General features: G+C 38.0%; 1 protein-coding gene across 2 annotated transcripts in view; it reads left to right on the top strand.

The window, feature by feature from the left end:
• Nucleotides 1–27,148, top strand: part of CADM2 (cell adhesion molecule 2) — a 729,321-nt gene that overhangs the window by 345,088 nt on the left and 357,085 nt on the right. For both annotated transcript variants that reach the window (XM_073617014.1, XM_073617013.1), the window contains exon 3: nucleotides 21,802–21,954. In XM_073617014.1, coding sequence (XP_073473115.1) covers nucleotides 21,802–21,954 — 153 coding nt within the window. The remainder of the gene's footprint in view (nucleotides 1–21,801; nucleotides 21,955–27,148) is intronic.

Genomic DNA, 27,148 nt, shown 5'->3' with positions numbered 1-27,148 from the left:
CAAAAGAAAGCTCATTAAAAAATGATAAAAATTTCATTTGGGTACAGTGTTGTATGACCATTTGTCGTTCAAAGAGTGACAGCGCTAAAAGCTGAAAATTGGTCTGGGCAGGAGGGGGGTTTAGGTGTCCAGTAAGCAAGTGGTTAATTGCCCATTTTCTGCATCTGGGCTTTTCTGATCATTGAGCTAGTGAATGAGCATTCAGCTCTTTGTACTTACAGACTGTTATAATCCTGTGTGGATTCTTATGATTCTTATAGTCATGTGTTGGTAGCACCATCATGGGCTTTTAAAAACTGTTTAGAATATGTGCATTCAATGCCAGCATTTTAGTGCACCTGGGAGGCATAGGTGCAGCATCCAGCCCCACTTGCTGGAGTCTATCAAAGTCTTTGGCAGGCTGAAATAGTCTGTGGCTGGACAGAGCTGAACACTATACTGAGTTATACTTATGTTTGGGCACCTATGCATTCAGGTATGTATGCACAGAATATTCTAGCCTTCTATCCACTTTGACTGGCTTCAGGCAGTGGGGCTTGATGCTGCACTAAAACACCAGGATTGAATGCACATGGGCTAAATGCCTTGTGTGCAAGGGGCCCAACCTGCTTTATCCACAACTGTAACATTTTAGCTTTCTCTTCATTTTCTAACCCATGACAACATTTACCAGAACAGGAAAAGAGGTTGAATCTTCCAAACAAGGAAACAAAGCAGTTACAAGCTGAACCCCAGTCCATCTAAAACAATGGGCTTTGGGTTCATTTGTGTTTATGACAAAGTCTGTGTTAAATTGAGAGGTAATTTTTGCTAGTGGAGTACTGTTAGAATGAAGTGGTCTTCTATAGCCCTATTTGCTTCACTTTCTCTTATAGCTAGTCTTATATGATTTTTACCACACCACTTACTATGTAAAGATATGTAGATTATATTACCATTTTGCCTACAGTATATGAACCATTTTAGTATATAGCTACATCTTTAGTAGAGCTTAAACGCCTTTTAATGCCAACTTTCAACTTGCACATACTTTTTTTTTCAGAAATCGAACTTTAATATATTGTTCAAGCTATCTCTTGCTCTTACTAAATGCTTTAGTATTGTGTTTTTTACAGCCACCTGCTATGAGTTTTCATTGTATTTTAGAAGCGTGTCATTTAAACTTATTCACCCATACACTACAATTTGTCAAAATTAGCTTTTCTGATAATTGTATATTAGTCTTCCAATTTCTCTTGGCATTTTCAGTGTTTTGGAAATTGAGTTCTAACCCCATGAGCAGTCATTTCTGTTCACTACGTATCCATGTATCGCAAACATCTCTTTCAAAACCAGAAAATTATATTTATATTGTAATCATTTTTCTATTGAAATTGTAATTTTTTTTGTTGCTTACTTTCTGAATCAGATGGAAAAAAGCAATACGGTAATATAAATAAAGAGACTGTAGGATATAATTTTTTGAGCTTTTGCAATTGTTTTCCTTTTTAGTACACAAATCAATATATACATTGTGCACCCCAGAGGCCAAACATTCTTGACATAATATATATATATATTGTTATGCAGTTGTGCTCAGTATGTAAAAGACATAAACTTCCAAAATATTAGCCAAAAATGGGCACTATCTATTAAATTCTGTACTTGATTACAAACAATGTAATCAAAGGATTCCTGTTACTTTATTTTATACCTTATGGGAGAGCGAAGCATTGGGTTTATATTATGTAAGGAAAACTTGAGATCATCTCATCCTAAAGTAAACCTAAAGCAAAAAATGTAACAAACTAAATGCTAGGAATAAGGCATCATAGGTTTCCTTCTTGCCACTGCCTTTACCTCTGGTATCTATATAATTTATTAGGAAAAAAATGTGGGGCCAGATAAGCCGGAACCCACCTAACTCACCGAACTTTAAAGGGAGATTTTGCATGGGAGACAACATTTAAAAAAATATAAATTTTATTCTACAAAATTATAAAAACAGAGGCATACAAGCCTAAAATAGATCCATCAATAAATGTAGACATAGTCTCGACTGTGGTACTGGAAGACCATAAATATAGGGGTTAGAGCACAGCATCCCTTGTAGAGCTGTATGCTTCCAGTAACCCGGTCTGCCAGCTCAATGTTTCGCCGATAACATGGCTTCTTCAAGACCCATTGAGTCAAGGTAGAGCAACAGATATTGCAATGGATCACATGGGCACAGCAAAGTACAGTCTGGGGGCGGGCACAGGGGCACCAAGGCCCACAAACAGGTGGCTTGAACTGTCATGAATAGAGATAATGAACTCTATAATTAACTTTTCAAGAAGGACAGCCGCACTTAGGACACCAGTTATGGTCTTGCTGAGTCAATTGTGTGAGCTTGTGTCATAGAAAGTCAACATAGGGCCCTGTCATACAACCAAGCAGTTTAGGGAACCAGACATATTTTAGCAGACACCTCCCAGAATACGGTCCAAATATAGGTAGTCAAATAAGGTGTCTGCCAGGGTTTGCTGGTGCTCCAAGCTGCCGCAAACAACCGTCCGCTGGACCGCCATATAACTTATTGCACCTCTGAAACATAATATTTACGTTGAATAGACAAGCCCTCCACCTGAGAGTGCTTAGGCCACGTGATAGGTAACTAAGGTGCTGATGGCTGCATAGTAAGATAGAGAAAGTGGTGTTCCTGCCTTTCTTATAATCTATTGTCCCAGTGTTTCTGCAGGCTATAGCAGTCCTGGAAAGTGGGTTTTTCTTATGGACAGAAATGAGCAGGCAGCTTGTGTTGCCAATTTTCTCATCAGAAATTCTGGTTCTGGATGCAGTGAATAATCTTGTGACTGAAAAGCTAACTTTATGGATAGTCTAGTATGATGCAACAGTGCAAAGTGTCTGCCGAAGTCTTAAGGCACTCATGGACCTTTTATATAAGCTGGGTCAGGAAAAAAAGTTGTAGTATCTATGAACAACATATGAGCTGGAGCAACACTAGAAAGGGGAAACCACTGTGAATTTAAAACATGTACAGTGCCTTGAAAAAGTATTCACACCCCTTGAAATTTTCCACATTTTGTCATGTTACAACCAAAAACTTAAATGTATTTTATTGGGATTTTATGTGATAGACCAACACAAAGTGGCACATAATTGTGAAGTGGAAGGAAAATTATAAATGGTTTCCAACATTTATTTTTGTTTTACATATAAATATGTGAAAAGTGTGGCATGCCTTTGTATTCAGCCCCCCTGAATCAATACTTTGTAAAACCACCTTTCACTGAAATTAGAGCTGCAAGTCTTTTTGAGGATGTCTCTACCAGCTTTGCAAATCTAGAGAGTGACATTTGTGCCCATTCTTCTTTGCAAAATAGTTCAAGCTGCGGCAGTTGGATAGAGAGTGTTTGTGAACAGCAATTTTCAAGTCTTGCCACAGATTCTCAATTGGATTTAGGTCTGGACTTTGACTGGGTCGTGCTAACACATGAATATGCTTTGATCTAAACCATTCCATTGTAGCTCTGGCTTAAAGTTTCGGGTCGTTGTCCTACTGGAAGGTGAACCTCCACCCCAGTCTCAAGACTTTTGCAGACTCTAACGTGTTTTCTTCTAAAATTACCCTGTATTTGGCTCCATCCATCTTTACATCAACTCTGATCAGCTTCCCTGTCCCTGCTGAAGAAAAGCATCCCCACAACATAATGCTGCCACCACCATGTTTCATGGTGAGGATGGTGTGTTCACAGTGATGTGCAAGGTTAGTTTTCCGCCACACATAGCGTTTTACTTTTAGGTCAAAAAGTTTGATTTTGGTCTCATCTGACCAGAGCACTTTCTTCCACATGTTTATGTCCCCCACATGGCTTCTCGCAACCTGCATACTGGACTTCTTATGGATTTTATTCAACAATCGCTTTCTTTTTGCCACTCTTCCATAAAGGCCAGATTTAGTTGTCGCATGGACAGATTCTCCCACCTGAGCTGTGGATCTCTGCAGCTCCTCCAGAGTTACCATTGGCCTCTTGGCTGCTTCTCTGATTAATGTTCTCCTTGCCCTGCCTGTCAGTTTAGGTAGATGGCTATGAGGCTCTGAGGGCTTCACAGAACAGCTGTATTTATACTGAGATTAAATTACACACAGGTGGACTCTATTTACTAAACACGTGACTTCTGAAGGCAATTGGTTCCACTAGATTTTTAAGTAGGGGTATCATAGTAAAGGGGGCTGAATTCAAATGCACGCCACACTTGTCACATATTTATTTGTAAAAATTATTGAAAACCATTTATGATTCTCCTTCCACTTCACAATTATGTGCCACTTTGTGTTGGTCTTTCATATAAAATCCCAACAGATTATATTTAAATTTTTGGTTGTAACATGACATAATGTGGGACATTTCAAGGAGTATGAATACTTTTTCAAGGCACTGGGGGTTATTTACTAAAGGAAAATCCACTTTGCACTGCAAGTGCACATGGAAGTGCAGTCACTGTAGATCCGAGGGGGACATGCAAGGAAAATAAAAAACAGCATTTTAGCTTGGACATGATTGGATGATAAAATCAGCAGAGCCTACACTCATTTCAGATCTACCCCTTAGATTTAGACTCAAATCCACTTACAAGTGCACTTGCAGTGCAAAGTGGATTTGCCTTTCGTAAATAACCCCCACTGTACCAAAAGAAAATATTTAATATGACTATATGCTTGCTTGTTGTTCTGTATTTTGATTGTATTTTATATACAGATTTGTCAATAATTCCAGATGTTTTTGTCATCTGTAATTCAGGGAATATAATCAGCTTAAGCTAAATTCAGATCACTAGCTTCCAACAACACAGTTTCTTCATAGGTATAAATTAGTGCAGGTCTACTTTGCTTGCATGTCAATAATTTTGGAACATAAGGTAAGTGTATATCTAAAAAAGTTAAGTGACAGCCTGATGGTTTAACTAGATTGTAGTTTAAGTTATAGTTTATGAACAGGAAATTGGATTTAAATATACAAGTGAATTGTAAGCGTTAGGGTGAAGGTTAGGAATAGAGATAGGGCTAATTGTTAGGATTTCATTGTTAGGATTAGTTTAACTGTTATAGGAGCCAATGCATGCTTTTGCACTTCTCATGACTGTAATGACTTGCCAAAACTGCACCGACAAACACTCCTGTGATCATCACATTCAACAAACTGGCACTTTTGATAGTATTTATCTAATGCAAAAATAGTAAAAAAAACACTATAGTTTCTCTTTGAGAAAGGGGGTGGCTCCAAATTCTAAAAAACATTTGTTTCTAAACAAATCCTTAAAAACAGAATCTGCTCGTGTAACTGATGTAGGTTTTAAAATGAAAAATACAATACTATGATAAATATGCATTTGTATTTAGTAATGAATTCTTCTCCACACCTTACAAATAGTTTAACGAAACACAGGAAGGCTGAGTCTCAGGTGTTCTGTAACAATTATTATGATTGGCTGCAATAGATCTTTTTATGTGGCATTTCCGCTTGATAAAGCAGACCTGCGTGTCATGGATATTCAGTAGTCAGAGAGTAATCATGGGAATAACTTTCTCCTTTCATCACCTCCAGATGTTTTAATACACTGCCGTAATGGGTACATAACGTTTTTTTACAGAGGGAAAACAACAGCAAGTTCCCTATTAATTGGAAAGTGTGGAGTAATTTTGTATTGTGTTTTCTAAAACTGTTTTGTAACATTTAATATGAAAGTAAATTTCCAAGTATGGCGTCAACTGCCCCCTCGTATGACTGGCCATTACAGTAAGCAGCATTGGAGGGAAAATAGATATAATACAAGACCTAGGATAAACCCAAGGAAAAATTCCAAACGTACTTACCTACCAGCTCGCGGACAACCAAATCAACCTGTCTAACTGTATGCGTTAAAAACAGGGGTTTAGTCTGCACACATTTGAAAAAACATTCTTAAGCTACAAACCCCGCCTGTATCTTACGTATGTATTTGCAAATATGTGCAGACTAAACCCCTGTTTTTAATGCATACTGTTAGACAGGTTGATTCGGTTGTCCACGGGCTGAAAGTACATTTCCAAGACTTCCCAATTTCTACTTGTTTGCATCTGCATGTTTTCATGAGTTTATTGCATAGGGAGAGTATTACATTTTCTTTCCAGGATATAGTCTGCTAGCTTCTAAGCTGAGCAACTGCTAAGAATAAAGCTGGGTGGGTTAAATCAACCAATTTTCCCATGTCCACTAAACAGCATGGATGAAATCTGCAATGATGGCTATTGTGCCCTGACAGCTAGCACCGGCGGCTGTCAGAATATCTAAATGGTGGCTGCATCTGATTGGATGAAGGCATTGTTTGGCCAAGAATTTTAACAAAAGTCAAATAAAGACATGGATGAACGAATTTGGGGTGGAGGAACTTGACTGGCCTGCACAGAGTCCTGACCTCAACCAGATAGAACACCTGTGGGATGAATTAGAGTGGAAGCCAGGCCTTCATGTTCAATATCAGTGCCTGACCTCACAAATGTGCTTCTGGAAGAATGGTAAACCATTCCCATAGAAACCCTCCTAAACCTTGTGGACAGTTCTCCTAGAAGAGTTGAAGGGCCAACTCAATATTGAACCCTACGGACTAAGACTGGGATGCCATTAAAGGGCATGCGCGTGTAAAGGAAAGTGTCCCATTACTTTTGGTAATATAGTGTATATACAGTATATATATATATATATATATATATATATATATATATATATATATATATATATATATATGTTTATTTACAATTGTGCGTAGTGGTACAAACACTCCAAACTACTTAGGTGTTTAACCACTTGCTTACCGGGCACTTAAACCCCCCTCCTATCCAGACCAATTTTCAGCTTTCAGCGCTGACACACTTTGAATGACAATTGCGCGGTCATGCAACACTGTACCCAAATGAAATTTTTATCATTTTTTCCCCACAAATAGAGCTTTATTTTGGTGGCATTTGATCACCTCTGCGGTTTTTATTTTTTGTTAAAAAAATTTAAAAAGACCGAATTTAAAAAAAAAAAAATTATTTTTTTTATATTTTGTTATAAAATTTTTTAAAAGGGTAATTTTTCTCCTTCATTGATGTACGCTGATGAGGCGGTACCAATGGGCACTGATAGGTGGCAGTGATGGGCACTGATGGGTGGCAGTGATGGGCACTGATTGGTGGCAATAATGGGCACTGATCTTGTACACTGCTAGGTGGCACTGATTGGCACCACTGGTGGGCATTGTTAGGTGGCAATGGTGGGCATTGATAGGTGGCACTTGTAGGCATTGATAGGTGGCACTTATGGGCATTGATACGTGGCACTGGTGGGCACTGTGGGCACTGTGATGTGGCAATGTCAGGTTGCACTGTCAGTGGGTACTGTTGGCACAATTGAGGCACATATGAGGCATTATTGCCTCCTCCTCTTCGGGACCGATGTCCCTTGCTGCTGAGCCGGTGATCGGCTTTTTTTTCTCCTCGCACTGTCAGCGCAAGGAGAAAAAAAAACGATCACAGAGCTTTTGTTTTGATCATGTGATCAGCTGTCATTGGCTGACAGCTGATCACATGGTAAGGGGCCGTCTCAGTGACTCGATGATCACAGCGCGCTCCACGCGCGCCCTGCAGGGCACGCGCAGGGCACGTGCACAGGGGAGGCCGTCATATGACGGCCTCCCGGGAATTCAGGTCCGCGCTGTAGCCGTCATTCGGCTATAGCGCGGATGCCAAGCGGTTAACACCTATGAAGTGGTAGTAATTCAATAGATTATAATCGGCAATCATGGGTCTTCCATAGGAGAATAATGGTGTAATGGATTAGCATTATGCTAACACTATTATCTTATGAATGGAAGTCCTGTAAGTGCCTACTATAGTCTATTATATAGAGATATCTATTTATATCTATATATATAGATATATATAGATATATATATATATAGATATATATCTATATATATTACACTCAGTGACTTAATGAGAGTTTTATATGGCTTGTTATGCAAATCAACCAGTGTATTTGAGGTTTATGGATTTATAAACTATTGCTACGTTACAGTTTTACAAAAACACATGAAAGTAGCCTCCTGTGTTTATGTAACTTAACCTCAAATCAACTGTTGCCCACATTAAAGTGAACTATGTGTCCAGGAGATATACAGACTGCTAGACCATGTTATTATTACATTATTCAACAGATCATAGTAGTTATCTGCCGATAGTGACAGATACCATACTGTTAAAATCCATTAAAGAAAAAGGTAAGCTTTATTATGGACAAGAGTCCGAGTGTCATGCTGAGTTGCATTTCCATTTGGTTTGGAGAGCTGCTGTTCCTTATTGCTCAAAATACAAACTTAAAAAATTACACCTCCAGACACAGTGTCAAAAGAAAATTGTGCGTCTTAGGTTATTACATTTGATAGCTTCCTTTTTTTTCTCTATTGCAATATTGGAAATGCTTGTGGGCTGAAGAACAATGTTATTATTTTCATTTTTAAGGCTAATTGAAGGATACATTTTTTTTCCATAAATGAAGGATACAATATTATTTAGCTGCAGGTGCAGTATGCAAAAAACAAACTGATCAGAGTTGCCTTTGAGATTGTTCTGTTACTGTCATAAACTCTTTTTCACATGCATAATTTCTGAATAATAAAATAAAACAAATTTAATAATTTCTAATTTACAAATTAGATTAAAAAAACATGTGCGACCAGGGTCTCGTGGAAAAAAAAAGAACAAAACCTATGTTGTGTGTATCCATGTTTGTTACAGCTAGTATACAACATTTCTTGATTTAAAAAATCCAGAGAAGCAAATGATCAGATATTTTGGCATTTATTAGAAGAAAAGTATTAAAGAAAAATTATAGCTAAGCTTTTTTAGCTATACTTCTCCTATGGATCACAAGAGTGCAATTCATTCTACACTCCTATAACTCGATTTCAGGCCGCTAAAGTCTGCTGTCAGCTGGCAACACAGAACTGGTCCAGGCTCTGAAAAGATCCATAGGGTCGGGATCCGGCCAAAACTCTGGACTGGCACCTGGCTCAGCCTCTCAGCGATCTGCCGAGAGCAAAGAGCCCCTGACTGACAGTCATGGCTCTTTACTCAGAGCAGAGGGGGAGAACTGAGTGATCAACAGTGTCAGTTCTCACTACAGAGCTAAATCAACTTGGGGTTCAACTAGGGGACAGTTGCAACATCGCATCCATGCTGCATCCAACTAGGTGAGTATAATAGGTTTTTTTTGTTTTGTTTTTTTTAAAGCCATAATTTTCTTTTTTTTTTTTTTTTATGTTTCACTAAAGTCACATTGTGGAGTTGTGTTATCTAAATGTAGTCGTAGTAGGTCTTGAATTAAGAAAATGTGTCTCTTTCTCCTGAGTCTGCTTTGCTTGCTCTAGGTCAGGATTATTGCAATTATTGAAGAGCTAATGAACCCCAAACTGATTTAGTGAATTTGACAGAAGAATATTAGGGCATACACTTGTGATCAAATAGGCAGCTGGGGTATACAACGCAACAATTATCTGTGACATAGGGTTATATCAATAATAGAATTACACCAATTACACCAGAATATTTTTCAGCGGGCATGTCAGATAGCTGAACTCATTCCCAATACAATGCTGTGGTGTTATCAAGAGGAAGATATCTCAAAAATATTGATGCACCAAGTCGTGTATACAGCAAGGGTCAGAATACCTATTAACTTCTAAATAAGCCTCATTAGCAGCTACAGAAAAATCAGCTTTAGGCTATTGCCTATAAAGAAGGTTATATTTTTAAGAGACCCTGTCTCCAAAAGACAATGAAGGTAAAAGCACAAAAATCAAGTATTTGAAATGCTTACATGCAGTGTTTACCTTTCAACACATTATTTTTTATTTACTTGCAACATGCCTTTGAACTTGCTAGAAAATTTAACTAGCCCCTCTCTCTTTGCATGTCATAGCCTTCTCCTCTTATAAAAGGGTCTAATTATTCTTGATGCTGACCCAGCTCCTCTTCCCCTCCCCTTCCCTCACCTCCTACATACTGTAGCTATTTTTAGCTGCCAGGGGAGGAGTGAAAGAGACTACTGTAGAGTAAAATTTGAGTCAGGCTGCTGACATAACATCCAAGTTGGCAGCATATAGCACCAGTATCAGAGCTTTTGACTGTCTACATGTCACAACATGCTTTTAAATGTGCATATAATAAGAGACTGCAGCTCCTCTTTAAGAACTACCATAGTTATGAAGAAATCCAGAAATATTCCATGTTTTTGCAATTTTTTTCACAACTGTGTCTGTATGTCAAAGTGCAGTGAGCCTTAATGCTGAATGACTGCTGTCAGAAAAAAAAAATCCAAGTCTAAAAGCAAAGGTCTGACTTCCATTATGGTAAGAAGAGCAGTAAAGTATAAATCACAGGGATGCACTATTGCACTATTAATCTGAAAGCACAATGAGTAGAGTATTGTGCAGAGCAAATTAATAAATATATATATATATATATATATATATATATATATATATATATAGATAGATAGATAGATAGATAGATAGATAGATAGATAGATAGATAGATAGATAGATAGATAGATAGATAGATAGATAGATAGATAGATAGATAGATAGATAGATAGATAGATAGATAGAGATAGAGATAGATATATATATAGGATATACAAGTATATACAAGTGTATATATAATTTTAATGGAATCTCTTTAATTGAATAAGAACAGAAAAGGCTGACATCAAAATTAATAACCTTTATTGCCCCACTGACCTGATTTACAGGATTGAAATGTGAAGAAGGTGGAGTTAAGCTTTAATCTTTGTGGATAGTCATTTTCCATTCATACATCAAAGTTGTCAATATAGGATTCTTTTTTCTATGGCTTTTTAATAATAGAAGCTGACATATTGAGAATATATTCCTTATTATAATTTATAAATTATACCTTTATGTTGTCGTATAATATAAAGAAAAATTAAAGGTCAAACAGCTGGGTCTTGCATTCATCTTCCTAGCTCTGCATCTATTAAAGAAAAAGGAGAAAATGATTGTCAGGAAAGTTAAAAAATATTAATAAAATATAGATTAAAAAGAGGGGAGGAAAAAGCATTATTATTCAAATAATATTTTTAATAATGGCATATTATATACGGTACATACAGTACATATCCATGTGTATATTAATTAAATGAAAAAGTTATTTTCTAGATTTTGAAACTTATTTTTTTGGCAGGGAATTACTGGGCTTAGAGGGAACATATCAAAAATCCAGTCAGTAAGCAGTATGCTTTGAAAAATCATGTGTTGTTCCCCTCCGAAACCAGATTCTGTGAGTAATTTTTCTGAGGGTCATTTACATGGGAATGCAGATTGCATTTCCTCCCTTTGTTTATAGTGTAACTTAAATTTACCAAATAAATAACACAGACACCATCGAGTGGCAAGATTATGGGCACGGCCCATTTATTGGTTTTAAATAAAATTTTCGATGAATAACGACTTCATAGAAATATATTATTTATTAATAAATTTCCTTGAACTTTATTACTCTAACTTTGCTCAGCCATTAAACTTTATCAAATATAACTTTAATAAAGTTTTATGGCTGAGCAAAGTTTATTAAATTTCCTTGAACTTTATTAATATAACTTTGCTCAGCCATAAAATGACTCGAGCACAAATCTCATGAATCATAAATACCAGTCCCCAACCGCTGGACTTGCATCTTCAAGTCTGGCCCCACCCCAAGACCACGACCAACTGTACTAGACTGTAACCCTAAATTAAATATATCCAACCCTACCTCAGATAAGTGCACGCCATCTGACCTATATAAGCAACTAAATCCTCCTTCAAGATCTAGGTGTCTATGAAAATCCACCTATAATAGGCATACATTTTTCCATTATTTTATTTATTCTACGTCTAATTTTTTCCAAATTTTTAAAGTTAGGATTGCTTAACCACAAAAGTCTGGGAACAATTTCTGAAAAAATGACTCTAGTATTTGGGGACGACACCCTGGATGCCTTTCCAGAATACTTGAAAATTAGCACAATCTAAGGACAGATTAGATGTGTAGCAAAGTAGTGCAGCTCTTTTAAATGCCCAGTAAATAAATGAGTGTCCTAGAATCCAAACAATTCTTCTATCACCTGAAATTTAAAAAGAAAGGTCAGGTCTCACATACATTTTGAAACATTGAGATTCCCATGTGTATGATGGATTCGTCAAGTCCCATTCTTGCAGCCTTCGTAGCTGCCCCGATATGAAAAGAATGGGACGTAACTCTCAATTGTTGTAATCCTAACCTTTTCATGCAACCGTTCAAAACAAAATGAAACTGGTACCTGGTCATAGGAGAACTATCTACATGAATAAGAAATTGAACACCTGCCTGAGGCCTAATGCGAATGTAATTCCTTACCAGGACTAATGGGCATATCATTTTATTGCCACATGTATGTAGATTAATCCACTTACCTCTACCGATCCTATCTGTCTTAAAAAATGGGATAAACAATTTACTCCCTGCATTCAAGACTTCCACATGCTGTAGCAAAAGACCAGTATGAGCTAATTTATTATTTGGATACAGTTCTGAGATTTGTAGTGCTCCAAAAAACACTAAAACAAATGTTACTTTAAATAGCCCAGATTCAAATTTTGAGAAACAAACTTCTGAAGTAATCATACAAATCTTTCTCAATAACTCAATTGAAATATGTCTCCTATGTACAACTAGGCAGACCTTGCAGTTTTAGAAAAAATGATACTCCTGCCAGAGTTTTAGCAATATGGCTGTAAGACACTTCTTTATGCATTAAGGAACATAAGAATGCTAATATTAACTTTGCTGAAGGAGAATCAAAATGGAAATTAAAATCTCTAGCAAAATTGACCCATTTGTTCCATGCAGCAGAATATTCTGCCCATGTGCTATTTGCGACTGACTTTTTTATATAGTCTGTAATGGTTTCTAGAATAAATCCCAAAGGTACTCCGGGCATGTTATCCCCTCCAATTCGGCGTTGGGTAGTAACTAACGGAATATTGAAATCTGAAATCGAGATAGAGTGTCCGCTATTTGATTCTACCTTCCCGGCAGATGTTTAGTTTTTAACCATATGTTGTGATGTAAACATAGGAATTCCAATTGTCTAAGTAATTTGATCACTAATAGAGATTTTGATGATAAGCAATTCACCGCGTACAATACACCTTTATTATCAGTTTGTAATAGAATCCATTTATTGGCAAATTGCTTACCCCAATTTTCAAGGGCCACTACTAATGGAAATAACTCTATAAGAACTATGTTGTTTGTAGCATTTAATTTTACCCATCTAGAAGGCCATTTACCGCAGCACCAATGCATCTTCCAAACTGCCGAGAAGCCACAAGACCTCGCCGCCTCTGTAAAAAACTCAAAATCTGCAGAAAATATGACATTTTTGAAATATGAAAGAGCGACCATTGTAGCTGTCAAAAAACTTTAACCACACTACTAGATCTTTTTTTAGCTCAGAAATTAGCCTAACATGTGCAAACAGGGATTTGATGCCTGAGACGGCCAGATAAAGTTGACGTGAAAAGGCCCTACCAACTGGCATTATGCAAGACGCAAAGGCTAATAAACCTAATAACGACTGTAGTTCCTTTAATAAAACTTTCTTTTTTTTTAAACCCAGATATTATAAATTTAAATGTATCTATTTTGTCTAAAGGTAATCTAAGTTCTAAATTTACTGTGTCAATATTAATGCCTAAAAAATGTATTGAAGATGTGGGAAGCACTGTTTTTTCAGCTGCTAAAAGAATACCAATGTATTCAGCAATCTTACCAAAATGCTGAAGCATGAAATAACAGATAAGGGAGTCTGCAGGACCTATGAAAAGGAAGTCATCCAGATAATGTAGGATTCCTTTATATCCAGACTCAAATGTTACCACCCATTCCAAAAACGTGGCAAATTTTTCGAAATAGGTGCAAGATATTGAGCAGCCCATAGGTAGGCACATATCATAATACAAGTTATTTTCAAAATGCATACCTAACTAATTATATGCCTCTGGAGTTATTGGTAATAAACAAAAAGCCTTTATATCAATCTTGGTTAACAAAGCTGCCCTACTGAATTTTCTGATTTTAAAGACTGTCTCTTCAAATGTGCAGTATGAGACTGAAGACAAACTTTCTTCAATCTCATCATTTAAAGATGCCCCCTTTGGGTATGACAGGTGGTGTATAAGCCTATATGCATTGTGTTCCTTTTTTGGGATAATACCTAATGGCGTGATTCTAAAGTTGATAAATGGAAGATTTTTAAAAGGACCAGCCATACGGCCTTCCGATACCTCTTTACTTAACTTTTCTTTTACAATATGAGGGAATAGATTAACAGACTTTTGAATTTCAACCATATTACAGCCTGTACCACTGATTATGGGCAATGGGAAACCATGTGAAAATCCGTTAACTAAAATTTTGGCTGTCTCCTGGTCTGGATAAATTTCCAACCAGTGAAGCATTCTTGCTAATCTCACTGGTGTGCATGCTTTTTGCAGTATGTTCTCTCTGTCCTTGAAAATAACCCCTTTTGAAACACTTAACTAATGGTTGTGTACCTGAACATTGTGAACATTCATGCCTATATTTACAGGCATTAACCCATCTGCATTATGTTTAGTTAAATGCATAGCAGAAACCTTTTTTGTATGGCGAGATAAAAGACGTAGGTGCTGGCTTAGAAAATGTAGATTTTCGTGGCAATATTGAATTAAGCCATAGCCCCACGTCTTTCATACCCCACTTTAAAAATGGATAAATAGACAGTTTTTTTCTGAATGATTTGTCGTAATTATGCCATCCTAATCCTCCGAAATTCTTGTTTGCCTCCAATACATGTTCCAGATGCTGAAAAAGTCTACGACAGAATTCTGTGTGTTTTTCACCCAGAATGCTTGCATAAATTGTGAATGACTGAAGCCAGTTATGAAATGATCGCGCCACTGGTCTCTGCCTATCATCTTCACTTTTTTCTTTGAGTTTTCACTCAGATTTTGTTATAAAATCTTTGGAAGATGGCAATAGTGACAATATGTCTATAAACTCACCCTTCCAGATTTTTTATTTTGTTTGATTGGAAAGATGATATCCCAATGGTGAGATCTCACACGGTAGCACTTCTTTCATACATGTTTCAGGAACTGTTGAAATAGCCCGAGAAATTCTGGAGGAAACAGGAATTTCAACTACAGAATTTAAGTTATTAGAGTTTGCCACATAATTAGTGTTAATTCCATCTTCAACTGTATTCATGTTACTTGAATTACTAGACCATACTGCTGCATAATTAGGGCTCACATTCACATTTGCAGTCATTTTGTCAGATAATTTTGCAATAGATTAATTAATATTACTTAGTATGTTGTATAACTCACCGTGAACACTAGGTGGTATTGGTGCATTGTTGTGAATGGGAGCAGCTATATGCTACTCGCTGTTTCCTCCGCTGGTCAGTGAGGGTATTGGCTGCCCATGCTCTGACATTAGGCTACTTTCATGGTTTACTTGCCTGGAGCTGTGACTAGCCTGTTGCCCAGCACCCGCTCCTGTGACTGGAATCTCCTCATGTTCCCCACTCTGAATAACTTGAATGGGTTTACCTCTGCCTCTTCTGGGTGGTGATGGGGATAGAACCCTCCATTTTTTCTTATTCCTCTGACTTGTTCTGATATGTTCAGCCACCACGGCCGCATTTTTCAGCTGTGTCTGCTGCTGTTCTGTAATACCCAGAGGTGGGGGCGGCTGGGATGGCGGACCCCTGCAGCTCTGACTGTTCTGTTCAGGGCTCCTTAATGGTGGTCTCCCTCTCCTCAGGTGGTTAACAGGAGAGCCTTCATTTCTCTCAGCTGTTTCTTCTGTTCTCTGTCCCCGCTGTGTCTCTTCTTCCTCAGCCAACTGAAGGCACCATTGTAGCCATTCCTCTCCCCCACTGCTGATCATATCCCCTGAGGAAGATACGAGTTAATCCTGGTATTGACATGCGTGGGGGAGGGAACAGGATGGTGCAGGAGGCAATGGAGCATTCTCAGCTAAGGGAAAGGACACATTACTTCAGTAGTATCCCTAAGCTTGTAAAGAGTGGTGCACTGTAGCACCCTTGAAATGTGAGTACCCCACAGTAGGGGTTAAGTTTTATTTATACAATAAATTGTTTAAACAATATCACACTATCAAGTTTTTTTATCATACACATGTGGATCACGTTACCAGCAACCAGCCCAGGATTTCAACATAAACTGAACCCCGAGGTGGTTCCTATGCGTGTATTGACCAGGCTTAATTGCAGGTCACACGCTTTAAGGTGAGCACATATACTGAAGGGGGGAGCACCAGAGTGGACCCAAGGACACGTTTTGCCATCACCAGTTGCCCTGGATGTTTTGAACTGTGAATGGACTGTATATATAATGCATGTCAGCTTGTGAATCAAGCACAATAGCACTTTGCACATAGCACTTCTTAGTGCATGGGTACACGTTTGTGAATATTTTGAGCATATATATTGGATTTATTTTATGACAGAGGTTGATATTTGAGTATTAGTGTATGTATTGTATTGTGTTGCACAGAGTCACTTTAATTAATAATTAGTTGTGGCACTCATTAGCACTATATGCATGTGATTTTCTATAGGCAGTAGTAGAGTGTGGTTATAAGGATAAGCAGAGATACTAATCAATTAGTAGTTCACATACTGCAATATAATTGAGCACAGAGTTACACCAATTTGAGTTAGTGGTGTCATTATAATAATTTTAAGTGGTTTTCTACAGACATAGTATAGCCTGTGTATACATGTGTATTAAACAGACAGGCACTTTTTAACGCAGCACTTTTTAGTGCAGCACTTTTTTAATTATATTTTTTGCTGAATGCACAGCCTTATGGAACGTGATCAGTGCTAGCAGCTGAATATATTAGAACTGACAATTTGTGTATGGTAGCTTGCAAGATCACCATTGTTTAGATTAGTACTCTCCCCCACTGCTACCTGACTGCTCCAGCACCTGCCTCACTAGTAATTTAGTGGACATGACAGCGGTGAGGTGGAGCTCCTTCAGTTGTGACATACCCACTGTCAGTTTACCTCAGAGCGGGGTCCTATGTATAATAAGCTCCACTTCTAGAATTTTCCGATTGCATCACGTGATGCATATCCCAGTCTAATTGTTCCCGTTTTCCACCTGTTGCTATTTTGCATATTTAAAGTGGTATTACCCTATAATATATGAACATATCATTTTTTAGTTTTTTTATATTAAGAAAGGGAGGGGCAAACGCATGCCCATGTTGTCGTGCCTATATGCTTGTGCCCTCCTTCTTATTCTTGATCTAATAACTTTTTGTTCCAGTGAGGCATACTGCTTGCAGTGGTTCCCAAGAGCAATGGAGGAGTGTACAAATTACTTTTTTGGAGCTGTGTAGCCCCCCGCACTTAGTTTTAGCCTAGTGTAGCATGGGGGATTGTCCAGCTCAGTGGTAGATGCGTTTTCATGTAGTGACGCCATATCAGACAGGCGTTTATAGTTAAGGGCCTGGTAGCCCACGTTTATTAAGTGATAAAAATGAAACAAAAGTTCACTCAGGAATCCCACGCAGAGGTTTAAACATCATTCAGACACAGTTGAAAATACAAGCCCACCTGGCTACTCTTCAACAGCACTGCTGCTACAGGTACTGATCCCTCAAACCACCAGCTGTTCCAGCAATCAAACAACAATAAACTTCTGCTCTACCAAGCCTTACTGTGTCCATAAACTGAACAGTCTTTGGTCTTGTAGTAAGCGTCCTTACAAACACAAATCCTTTATACCCAACATCAGGGATGAGCAGCCATGCTCCTAGATGTCTCCTCACATGGAGACACACTCTCTCTCTCCAAGAGCTAGGACCAGCTGCCTTAATCAAGACCTGAAAAGAAAACCTTACACTGCGGTCCACGGACTTGGAAGTCTGTGCCACCCGGATCTCTATTAGACTCCCAATAAAACCAGCCCCAGAATGGACTTTATCAATACAGGGTAAAGAACTATCCTTCTTGACCCTGAAGTCTTTGCTGGAATTATCTTAGATTGCCAATCTAAGTATCCGTGGAGGAACATATATCCCCATCAATCACTTTTCCTGTAAATTTTAACCTGTTTTACAGGCACCCGCTACACTAGTTTAGAAGTATACTGTTTAACCATACAAACAAATGGCCACTGCCCTCACCTATAACTGCAAGGAGCACATGAAAGGGTGATGCATGCAAAACAAAACCTAAAAAATTCCCAGTTCAACTTACCCACCAGCCTGCAACCAACCGAATTATCCTATCTAACAGTATGCATTAAAAACAGGGGTTTAGTTTGCACACTTTTGCAAATACATGCACAAGCTACAGAGCCCTATCAAGGTACCCCAGTATTTTCTGTAGACCTCTAAATTTTGAGGGCCTCAACAGTGGAAGCACATGCATTATAATGAACAGGCAGAGGGCAGGTGAGCCTGGAGGGAGCCCACACCTCCTTATAGGAACAGGGGTGCATTGGACACCCAGCATATAGCACAATGGCAGGTGTTTAGTGCATCTCCTCACCAATATTTCAATAGTACAAACTGGTGTACCCTGTTACCCTTACTTTCTGTTATAAATATTGTAAATAAAAATACATGACAGCACAAACAACGCCAGAATGACTCAATTTTGGAAAGTAGACACACCAAAGTGATCTATTTTTTCCATATGTATTTAGAAATAAAGAAACATGTTGATATTGAGGTAGTTAAAACACAGAACTTAGTAATGGTGCATTAGATAGTGGGCATACACAGAGTGAGGAGGAGGTGAAAGGTTAATGTACAGGTCTCATACAGTGGGAGGTTAGAGATGAGGGGTTTAAGGTGCCAATGTGTGGGATAAGGGAGGAGAAATGGTTAATATACTGTACATTTACTGCAGAGACAAGATGGAGCTTAGATTTAGGGAGAGGAGTGTGGTAAAAGAGTTTAAAACTATCTCATAATCGAAGGTATACCTCCAACATCTGCTGCTGCTTGTAATCTTTTACTAATGAATGAATGGCTAATTTTTTCATTAGGTCCTGTTTCCTCACATCCCTCCATTGTAAGTGAATGGGAGGGTTTTCCAAAGTAAACACTAGTCTGTTTACATTTGTGATCCCTTAAAGCAATCACAAGGCATTTGGCTTGGCTCTGTACACTGTGTCTGTGAAAGAAGTTGTCAGATAATGGCCCAGTTCACAGCCATTAACAAGTGCACTTGCCACCACTTTGCCGTTTTTGAACCTACAGCAGTAGGTAAGTGTGTGCTTAATGTATTTTTCTGCCCTGTGTACCTTTATATTTTTTGCCTGTTGCCATAATAGTCCTAAAAGATTATCCTTTGGATAAGCCTGTTGTGAAAAGCTCAACAGCCATTTTCGACTTGAGGACATTCCCTGTAACTCCCTTCCACCAAAATCCCTCTCAGTCTAATCTATTCAAGTGTAATTGCCTGGAACTTGGTTTGGCATTCAGAATTGAAGAAAGAGGTGAAGTTAAGGCTTCCATACTTGAACACTCATAGTTTTGGGGTTTAAATGCACCTGGAGGTGCCTGCATTTAGAGAAATGTGGTTTTGGGACATTAGGAAAAAGTTAACCTTGCATGTCAATCAGATAAAGAGAACTTCTTTGGAAGTTTGGGCTCAACATTGCACTTCTAAAATACCCCAAACTTAAAAATGTCAGAGAATTACAACATATTGCTTTGTCATGTTAGTGCATTATTGCAATAAAATTACAGCAAAAAAAAGAAAAAAAAAGGAAACTGAGCTGAGATTTTCACAACATCCTGGTAAGTGGGACTCCAGATAAGCAATCGGGCACTTGCCATTTTTTGGGGGGTGAGGGGTTAAAGCACCAGGCCACTATATGTATCATCTAATCATTTACTACTTTGTACTCGAACCAAATAACGTGCCCAGGCTGAATGCAATGTGAAATGGTCTTAATGTATTTTAATTAATTCAATCATTCATTCATTCCTCCTTTCCAGATACACATTTTTTTGTCTAAGAGGCCTATAAATTTTCTTACTCTCAATGAGATCTGTGAATGCAGCACATTAGAACAAGTGAACTGTACACTAATTATGTTTATTACTGGTCTACTTTATGTTGTAGATTTGATTTCAGACTTATATTCAAGTATGTTATTCCTATTAATGCCAATGAATTTCTGCTAAGCATGAATGGCTTTGGTGCTTAAGGGATGTTGTAGGTAATTCCCTGGTGTTCTATGCATTGATGATTGAGGTCTTTTTCTTAATAAGATGTTGGATAGTAAACGTTTCGAGAAATTACCTTTTTACATGCATTGCAGATAAGCCGTTAACCCATAACTCCCAATCACTTAATCCACATTAGGGCAGGTGATACAATTATTTCAGCGGTTGAAATTATGTCCAGTCATCTCTTGTCAATAGTAAGCAACAAAAATTGTGGGATGAAAGTGTTGCCAGTAACCCATTTCCTCTGTTCAGCATATATATACGGGCTACAGCCTCAACACTCATTTTCAATTCCAATATTGTTATATTGGTGAACTACTAAAAATCACATACAATAGTTTGAAAATAAAGACAATGTTAGCATTATCACCTTGATCATTTGTCGGTCATTATTTGCAATAATTCTTAGTTCATTATATCTTTAACTGATAATATCGGTTAGGTTGATTGCTTTTTAATTAGCCACAAATGTCAATGTTCTTGGCACAATTGGGTATTTATGCAGAAAATAAAGAAAATTGATAAAAATAAAAAAAAAACACCTATAATGGCTGCGTAAGTGGTCAGACTCTTTGCCCAGTTTGTTGGATAAGGATTAGGATGTGTTCACAGACCAAACTGAAGAAAATTTGAAGTAGAAGAGTTAAAAACTTTAGACTTTAAGATGAAATTCCTCCCTTTTTAACCTTAGAAAATACTGTAGCATTTGAGTTTCATGTATGCTTCCTATCTATGTATATGTTTTATTTAGAATGATTTATACCTTATTATATATATAATATTTTTTAAGGCTGCTTTTACACTGGGGCGTCAGCGCCGTCGGTGGTAAAGTGCCGCTATTTTTAGCGGCACTTTACTGTCATTTTTGCTGAGGTTTTCCGTCGTTAGCGGACGCTTTTAACCCCCCGCTATTGGCCGAAAAAGGGTTTAAACGACCCGCAAAGTGCCGCTGCAGTGGCACTTTGCCGGCGGTTTGGCGACGCTGCCCATTCATTTCAATGGGCAGGAGGGGGGAAGGAGCAGTTTATACACCACTCCTTCACTGCTCCAAAGATGCTGCTTGTAGGAGTTTTTTTAATGTCCTGCCAGTGCATCACTTCAGTGTGAAAGCACTCTATGTATGCTTTGTTCATTTTTCATGTCTGAGGGTTACAGCCACTTTAATATACAACTGCCAGATAGGAACACAATGCTAACATCTTCAGCTTAAAATAGATTCTTAAAAGTGTGTTCTGTTGCTAAGCCCAATGCATAATATTGCTTATGATCTGACATTTCTACTGACTGGATTTTGGATATGAATGTTATGCTATCAAACCAGGGCTGAGCGAGAATGTAAACTTTAATGGACTGCACCAGTTCACAAATATGAATATTTAATATCATTAGCAAAAATAAGACTAACATTGTCATATTTTCTTCAGCTCTAAGGGACAACAGAATTGAACTCATCCGAGCTTCCTGGCATGAATTGAGTATCAGCGTTAGTGACGTCTCTTTGTCAGATGAAGGCCTATATACTTGTTCCTTATTTACGATGCCTGTCAAAACATCCAAAGCTTACTTAACAGTTCTGGGTGAGTACATTTTCTTGCTATAAATAAGTCCACTAACCAATGCATACATTGCATACATTTTATAATTGTGTTTTGACTTTAGATAGATTCAATCACATACAAAAAATATTCACAATTTACCATGTAGACATCGTTCAATCTGACATGTTTGGATTTCTGTATTTGAAGAGTAACTCCACTATTGTTGAGAAGAAACAACCTCTTCTGGATGATCAATTAACATTGCAATGGATTTTAACAAAGATTGTTACAGTTTTCTTACCTGTTTGTTTTCCTGAAGAAATAGCTGTTTTAGGCCTCTTGTACACTGACGCCTGAAAACTCTCAGTTTTCAGGCATACAAGTGATCTAAAATGCAACCCATTGCTTACAACATATCTGTACACACAGGCATGTAAACAAGCACTGTGTTTTGATCAGTAAAAAAGAAAATCACAGATCCCGTTCAATATTTTGCGTTCATATGCGCAAATACATGCAGATACACGCAAATATGTGCAAACACACAAGCGCAGATACGCTCAAAACACCTAAAATAAATGCCAGCAAATGCATCCAAAAATGCTGATGTTCAAACATCAGTACCGTGTGCAAGAGGCCTTACTGTATCCTGTGTATATTGAATCTGAATGGGTAGATCTGGTTTGTTACAATTACCTGTTGCACTCCCAGTGTTCTGATGAGAAAAGCTTCAGTGCCTGCATCCCTATAAAAGTAATTAACCCATAGGAAGTATTTCACCAAAAACTGAATTTATGTTGAAGAGGATGCCTAAAACCTGACCTATATCTTAGTGCAGACTTCTGGACAAAAAAAAAACAGCAGTGTACAAAAAACCTAGCAATTGTATATGCAATATTATTTTTTGATTTACTTTTTTTTGCACAATAGGGGAGTTGCCCTTTAAACAGTCTTCTATACATTTAAAAAAATGTCAAATTATGTCTAAATTGTAGCAAAAAATCAAGTATTCCCTTTCAGGAAATGTAATTGATATGAATTGTTAAACATTTTCTGTAAAAAAAAAAAACAAAACAAAAAAAAAAACCCACAGAATATCCTATAACACTATATAAATTAACCACTTGACCTCCAGAAGATTTACCCCCTTACCAGACCATTTTTTTGCGAAATGGCTCTGCTCTACTTTAACTAGCAACTGTGCGGTCATGCAACACTGTACCCAAATATAATTTATGTCCTTTTTTTCCCACAAATTGAGCTTTCTTTTGGTGCTTTTTGGTTTGGTTCTTTTGATCACCTCTGCATTTTTATTGTTTGCCCTATAAACAAAAAAAGACCCACAATTTTGAAAGAAAAATGTATTTTTTACTTTCTGCTATAAAACATATGCAATAAAAAAATGAAAAAAATCGAATTTCTTTAGAAATTTAGGTCAATATGTCTGCCACATATTTTTGGTTAAAAAAAACAAATAAACGTATATTGATTGGTTTGCGCAAAAGTTATAGTGTCTAAAAACTATGGGATATTTTTACTTTTTATTTTACTAGTAATGATGGTGACCAGTAACTTATAGTGGGACTGCAATATTGCAGCAGACATTCTGACACTAACTGACATTTTTGACACTTTTTGAAAACCAGTGACACTAATACAGGGATCAGTGCTAAAAATATGCACTGTTACTGTACTAATGACACTGGCTGGTACAGGGTTAAACATCAGGAGCGATCAAAGGGTTAACTGTGGGCCAGACTAGTGCTTTACTATACTGTGTGAGGTGCTTTTACTGGGGGAAGAGATGGAATTTATTCAGGGGCACTAACTCTGTCACTTCCGCCCTGTCAGAATGGCGATCTGCCTTGTTTACATAGGCAGATCGCAGTTTTGTCTCTCTCCCCCGATGATGGGGGGGGGGGGGGTGCCAGCAAACATTGAGTACCTGACACCTGCCGATTGGCTCCTGCTGTGTATTACACAGCGGAAGCGAGCTGCCACCAGCACACATGCGTGCCCCCTACCCGGAAGTGTCGGATTTTGTATATATACATAATCCGGTGCATAGGTGTCACCCTGTAGCAAAAAACGCTATAGGGTGGACCTAAAGTGGTTAATAAAACAATTAACAGAGTTAAGGATGAGGTTTGTCTCCAAAAACTAGTTGAAAAAAATCTGATCTGTCCTGTTTTTTGTTTTATACTTCCCCTACAGCTATTTAAAAATATAAGGCACTATATAAATTAAACTTATATACAGTGCATGCTATTAATATTTTCTTTGAACAGTTTTCTCTTAACGCTGTACTTTTTTTAGTATGTCTCAATTTTTTCCTAACTGTCCCCAAGGGACTTACTTTTGGCTACATCCTAACTTAAACCTTTCAACTATATATTTTCAAGGACATGGTGGCCATAAAGCTCTAAAATTAAGGAAAGTTTTATAGCTGCTTGCTTTTTTCTTGGCTTAGTGTTTTTCTTGGTTCCTGTCATTTCTTTCGTCCACTATTAGTTTTTGTTGTTTTATTGGGAGCACTTTGCCATTTATACTTTATTCCCTAAATGATCTCTCCTCTTTTTTTCCTCCGAGGGTTTCAGTGACACTAAAAATGAAAGATTTATCGAGAAAGCCACGAAATAACACTTAAACTCAACACTCTATGAGATTCATTGAATGTCAGCAGCTGAATCAGATGAAATTGCCATAGTTTATTGCAAACACGCCTATGTTCCTAACCTGTTATATAATTTTAAAGATTGATTTTTTTTTGTCCCTGAACTTCAGTTATTTTAGAATACCAGGCTCTTTCACTTAATAGGACTAATGCTGGATGCCAGTCATATTAAAGTTAATCCAGCTAGTGAATTGGTTTTGTGCATAGCATGTGAAAGCTGTTTTTTCTTTAAGCCCCACTGAGACTATTTTACTAAAAAAATCTTTACAAGTTTGCCATTAAGGACAAAAACTACCCATTCTAAGCACAGTATTTCAGGATAATAACTTCCTGAGCTTAAAGCTTTTCCATGGAGACCCATCTTTGGATCCAAAGTATAAATGTCTAGCTAAATCCTCCATATGAACTGATGGTGTGGCATATTAGAATATACTGCAAAGGGGAAAAGGTTTCCATATACAAACGGCTTGGGATTTAAATTTGTGATTATTAAAGTGATTTTGTGAGAGATTTTATATTTCTTAGCCAGCCACATTGTCAGTATGTTGTTTACCATTGTGTACATGGCTTATTAAATTTGAATGTTTCATCTTTTTTTTTTTTTTAATGTATAACAGTAAACCAGTAAAACAGCTAAATAGACTTAACAGAATAGTGAAGCAGATTTGTTGGATCTGATTTACTAAATTGTGATGTGATTGAGTACAAAGTAAACCTAAATATCCAATCTACAGGTCAGTTTAAAGTGATTGCAAAGCATTGTTTTTTTTTTCTTTAAAATAACAAATATGTTACACTTACCTGTTCTGTGCTATGGTTTTGCGCAGAGCAGCCCCAATCCTTCCCTTCTTGCGTCCCCTGCCAGCGCTCTGGGCTGCTCCCCCCTCCGCGAGCTCCCAATACAAGCCGCTTGCTATGGGGGCACTCATGCTTCCTCGCTCCTGAGCCCTACTCTGTGTGTCCATAAGAACCACCCCTGCTTCCTCTAAACTGGCTGTGTTTGATAACAGCAGCTGCCAATGGCTCCCACTGCTGTGTCTGAACCAATGAGGAGCGAGAGAGCGGAGATAACCTTGACTATCATGCACGTTGCTGGATTGAGATCGGGCTCAGGTAAGTATTTAGCAGGTGCAGGGGAGGAAGTTACATGCAGAATGCAATAAGGTAAAAATCCTTCTGCCTTTACAATCACTTTAAAGTGAATAGCACATCCCTTGCCCATGGTAGGATATCTAGCAATTCAGGCCCATTGTCCATTGAGCAGGCAGGTAACACAGAAAGCTGAAAAGCTACAGTAGGAAGTATTAGTGTCACTTACTTAGCTAAGTCATGTGACAGGAATGTGTGAATCTTTAGGGTGAAAAATTCTGAATAATTTGGCAGGTAAATTAATTTATGGGTATTTCAACTGTATACTTAAAGTGTAAGTTCAACTTTACAGAAAATCTGTAAGGTGAACTTACACTGGAGCCTTCCCACTGCACCCGGTCCCGCATTACCTGAAGCTGGCGATCTCCCATTCTGATAGATCGTATCACCGCTTTACCAGTAAGGGGATTTTATAACCTCCTTAGCTTTCTCTCCTCTTCACCCCGTGGTGACAGGATGGGCTACGCGGGTTCTGATTGGTCGGTGCCGCCCATGTAATGGCACCGACCAATTAGATGAGGTACATTTTGGAGATTGAGCTGCGGGGTTTCTAACCCAGGCTGGTGAAGCGGCGACCTGGTGTGTCAGTGCGGGTGATCGCCGGTCTTCAGGTCCAGGGGGCTGAGGAAAGGGTCCTGTGTAAGTTTACTTTACAGATTTTTCTGTAAAGGGGAACTTACCCTTTAAAGTGGTTCTAAAGGCAGAAGGTTTTTTTTATCTTAATGCATTCTATACATTAAGATAAAAAGCCTTCTGTGTCCAGCAGCCCCCCTTAGCCCCCCTAATACTTACCTGAGCCCCATCTTGATTCAACAATGTTGCATGAGAGACACAGCGGTCTGGGACTCCCCTCCTCATTGGCTGAGACAGCAGCGAAACACCATTGGCTCCCGCTGTTATCAAAGTCCATAAGCCAATCAGGAGAGAGAGGGGGTGGGGCCAGGCTGTGGCTCTTTGTCTACATGGACACACGGAGCTGTGGCTCTGCTTGGCTCGGGTGCCCCCATAGTAAGCTGCTTGCTGTTGCAAGACCAACTGCACAGAGCAGGTATAACATGTTTGAAATTAAAAAAAAAAAAAAAAGACTTTAGTATCACTTTAACTGTTTGCTTTGAATCCCACTTCAGAATCAAGACAGTGATAAATGATGATGATGGCATATGGAGTGTTATGGAATGTTGGTTTCCACTTGTCAATGTCTCAATGAAATGTCAACTTCTGTAGGGGACACTATTCAACCTGACATCTGCAAATTTTAATACATGTCTGCTATTTTTTGATTAATTTAACAGACTGTAAATAATAAAACATGAAAAAGGATGTAACACTCCCTTTGGCAGAAGCCTTTTTATAGCCAGCTAACAGTCTTTCTAAACTATTTTAGTTCAGAAATATTCTTAGGTTGTCTTG

The sequence above is a fragment of the Aquarana catesbeiana genome, linkage group LG02 (assembly GCF_042186555.1).
Source record: "Aquarana catesbeiana isolate 2022-GZ linkage group LG02, ASM4218655v1, whole genome shotgun sequence".
Classification (NCBI taxonomy): domain Eukaryota; kingdom Metazoa; phylum Chordata; class Amphibia; order Anura; family Ranidae; genus Aquarana; species Aquarana catesbeiana.
This window is presented reverse-complemented; position numbering and strand designations above follow the sequence as displayed.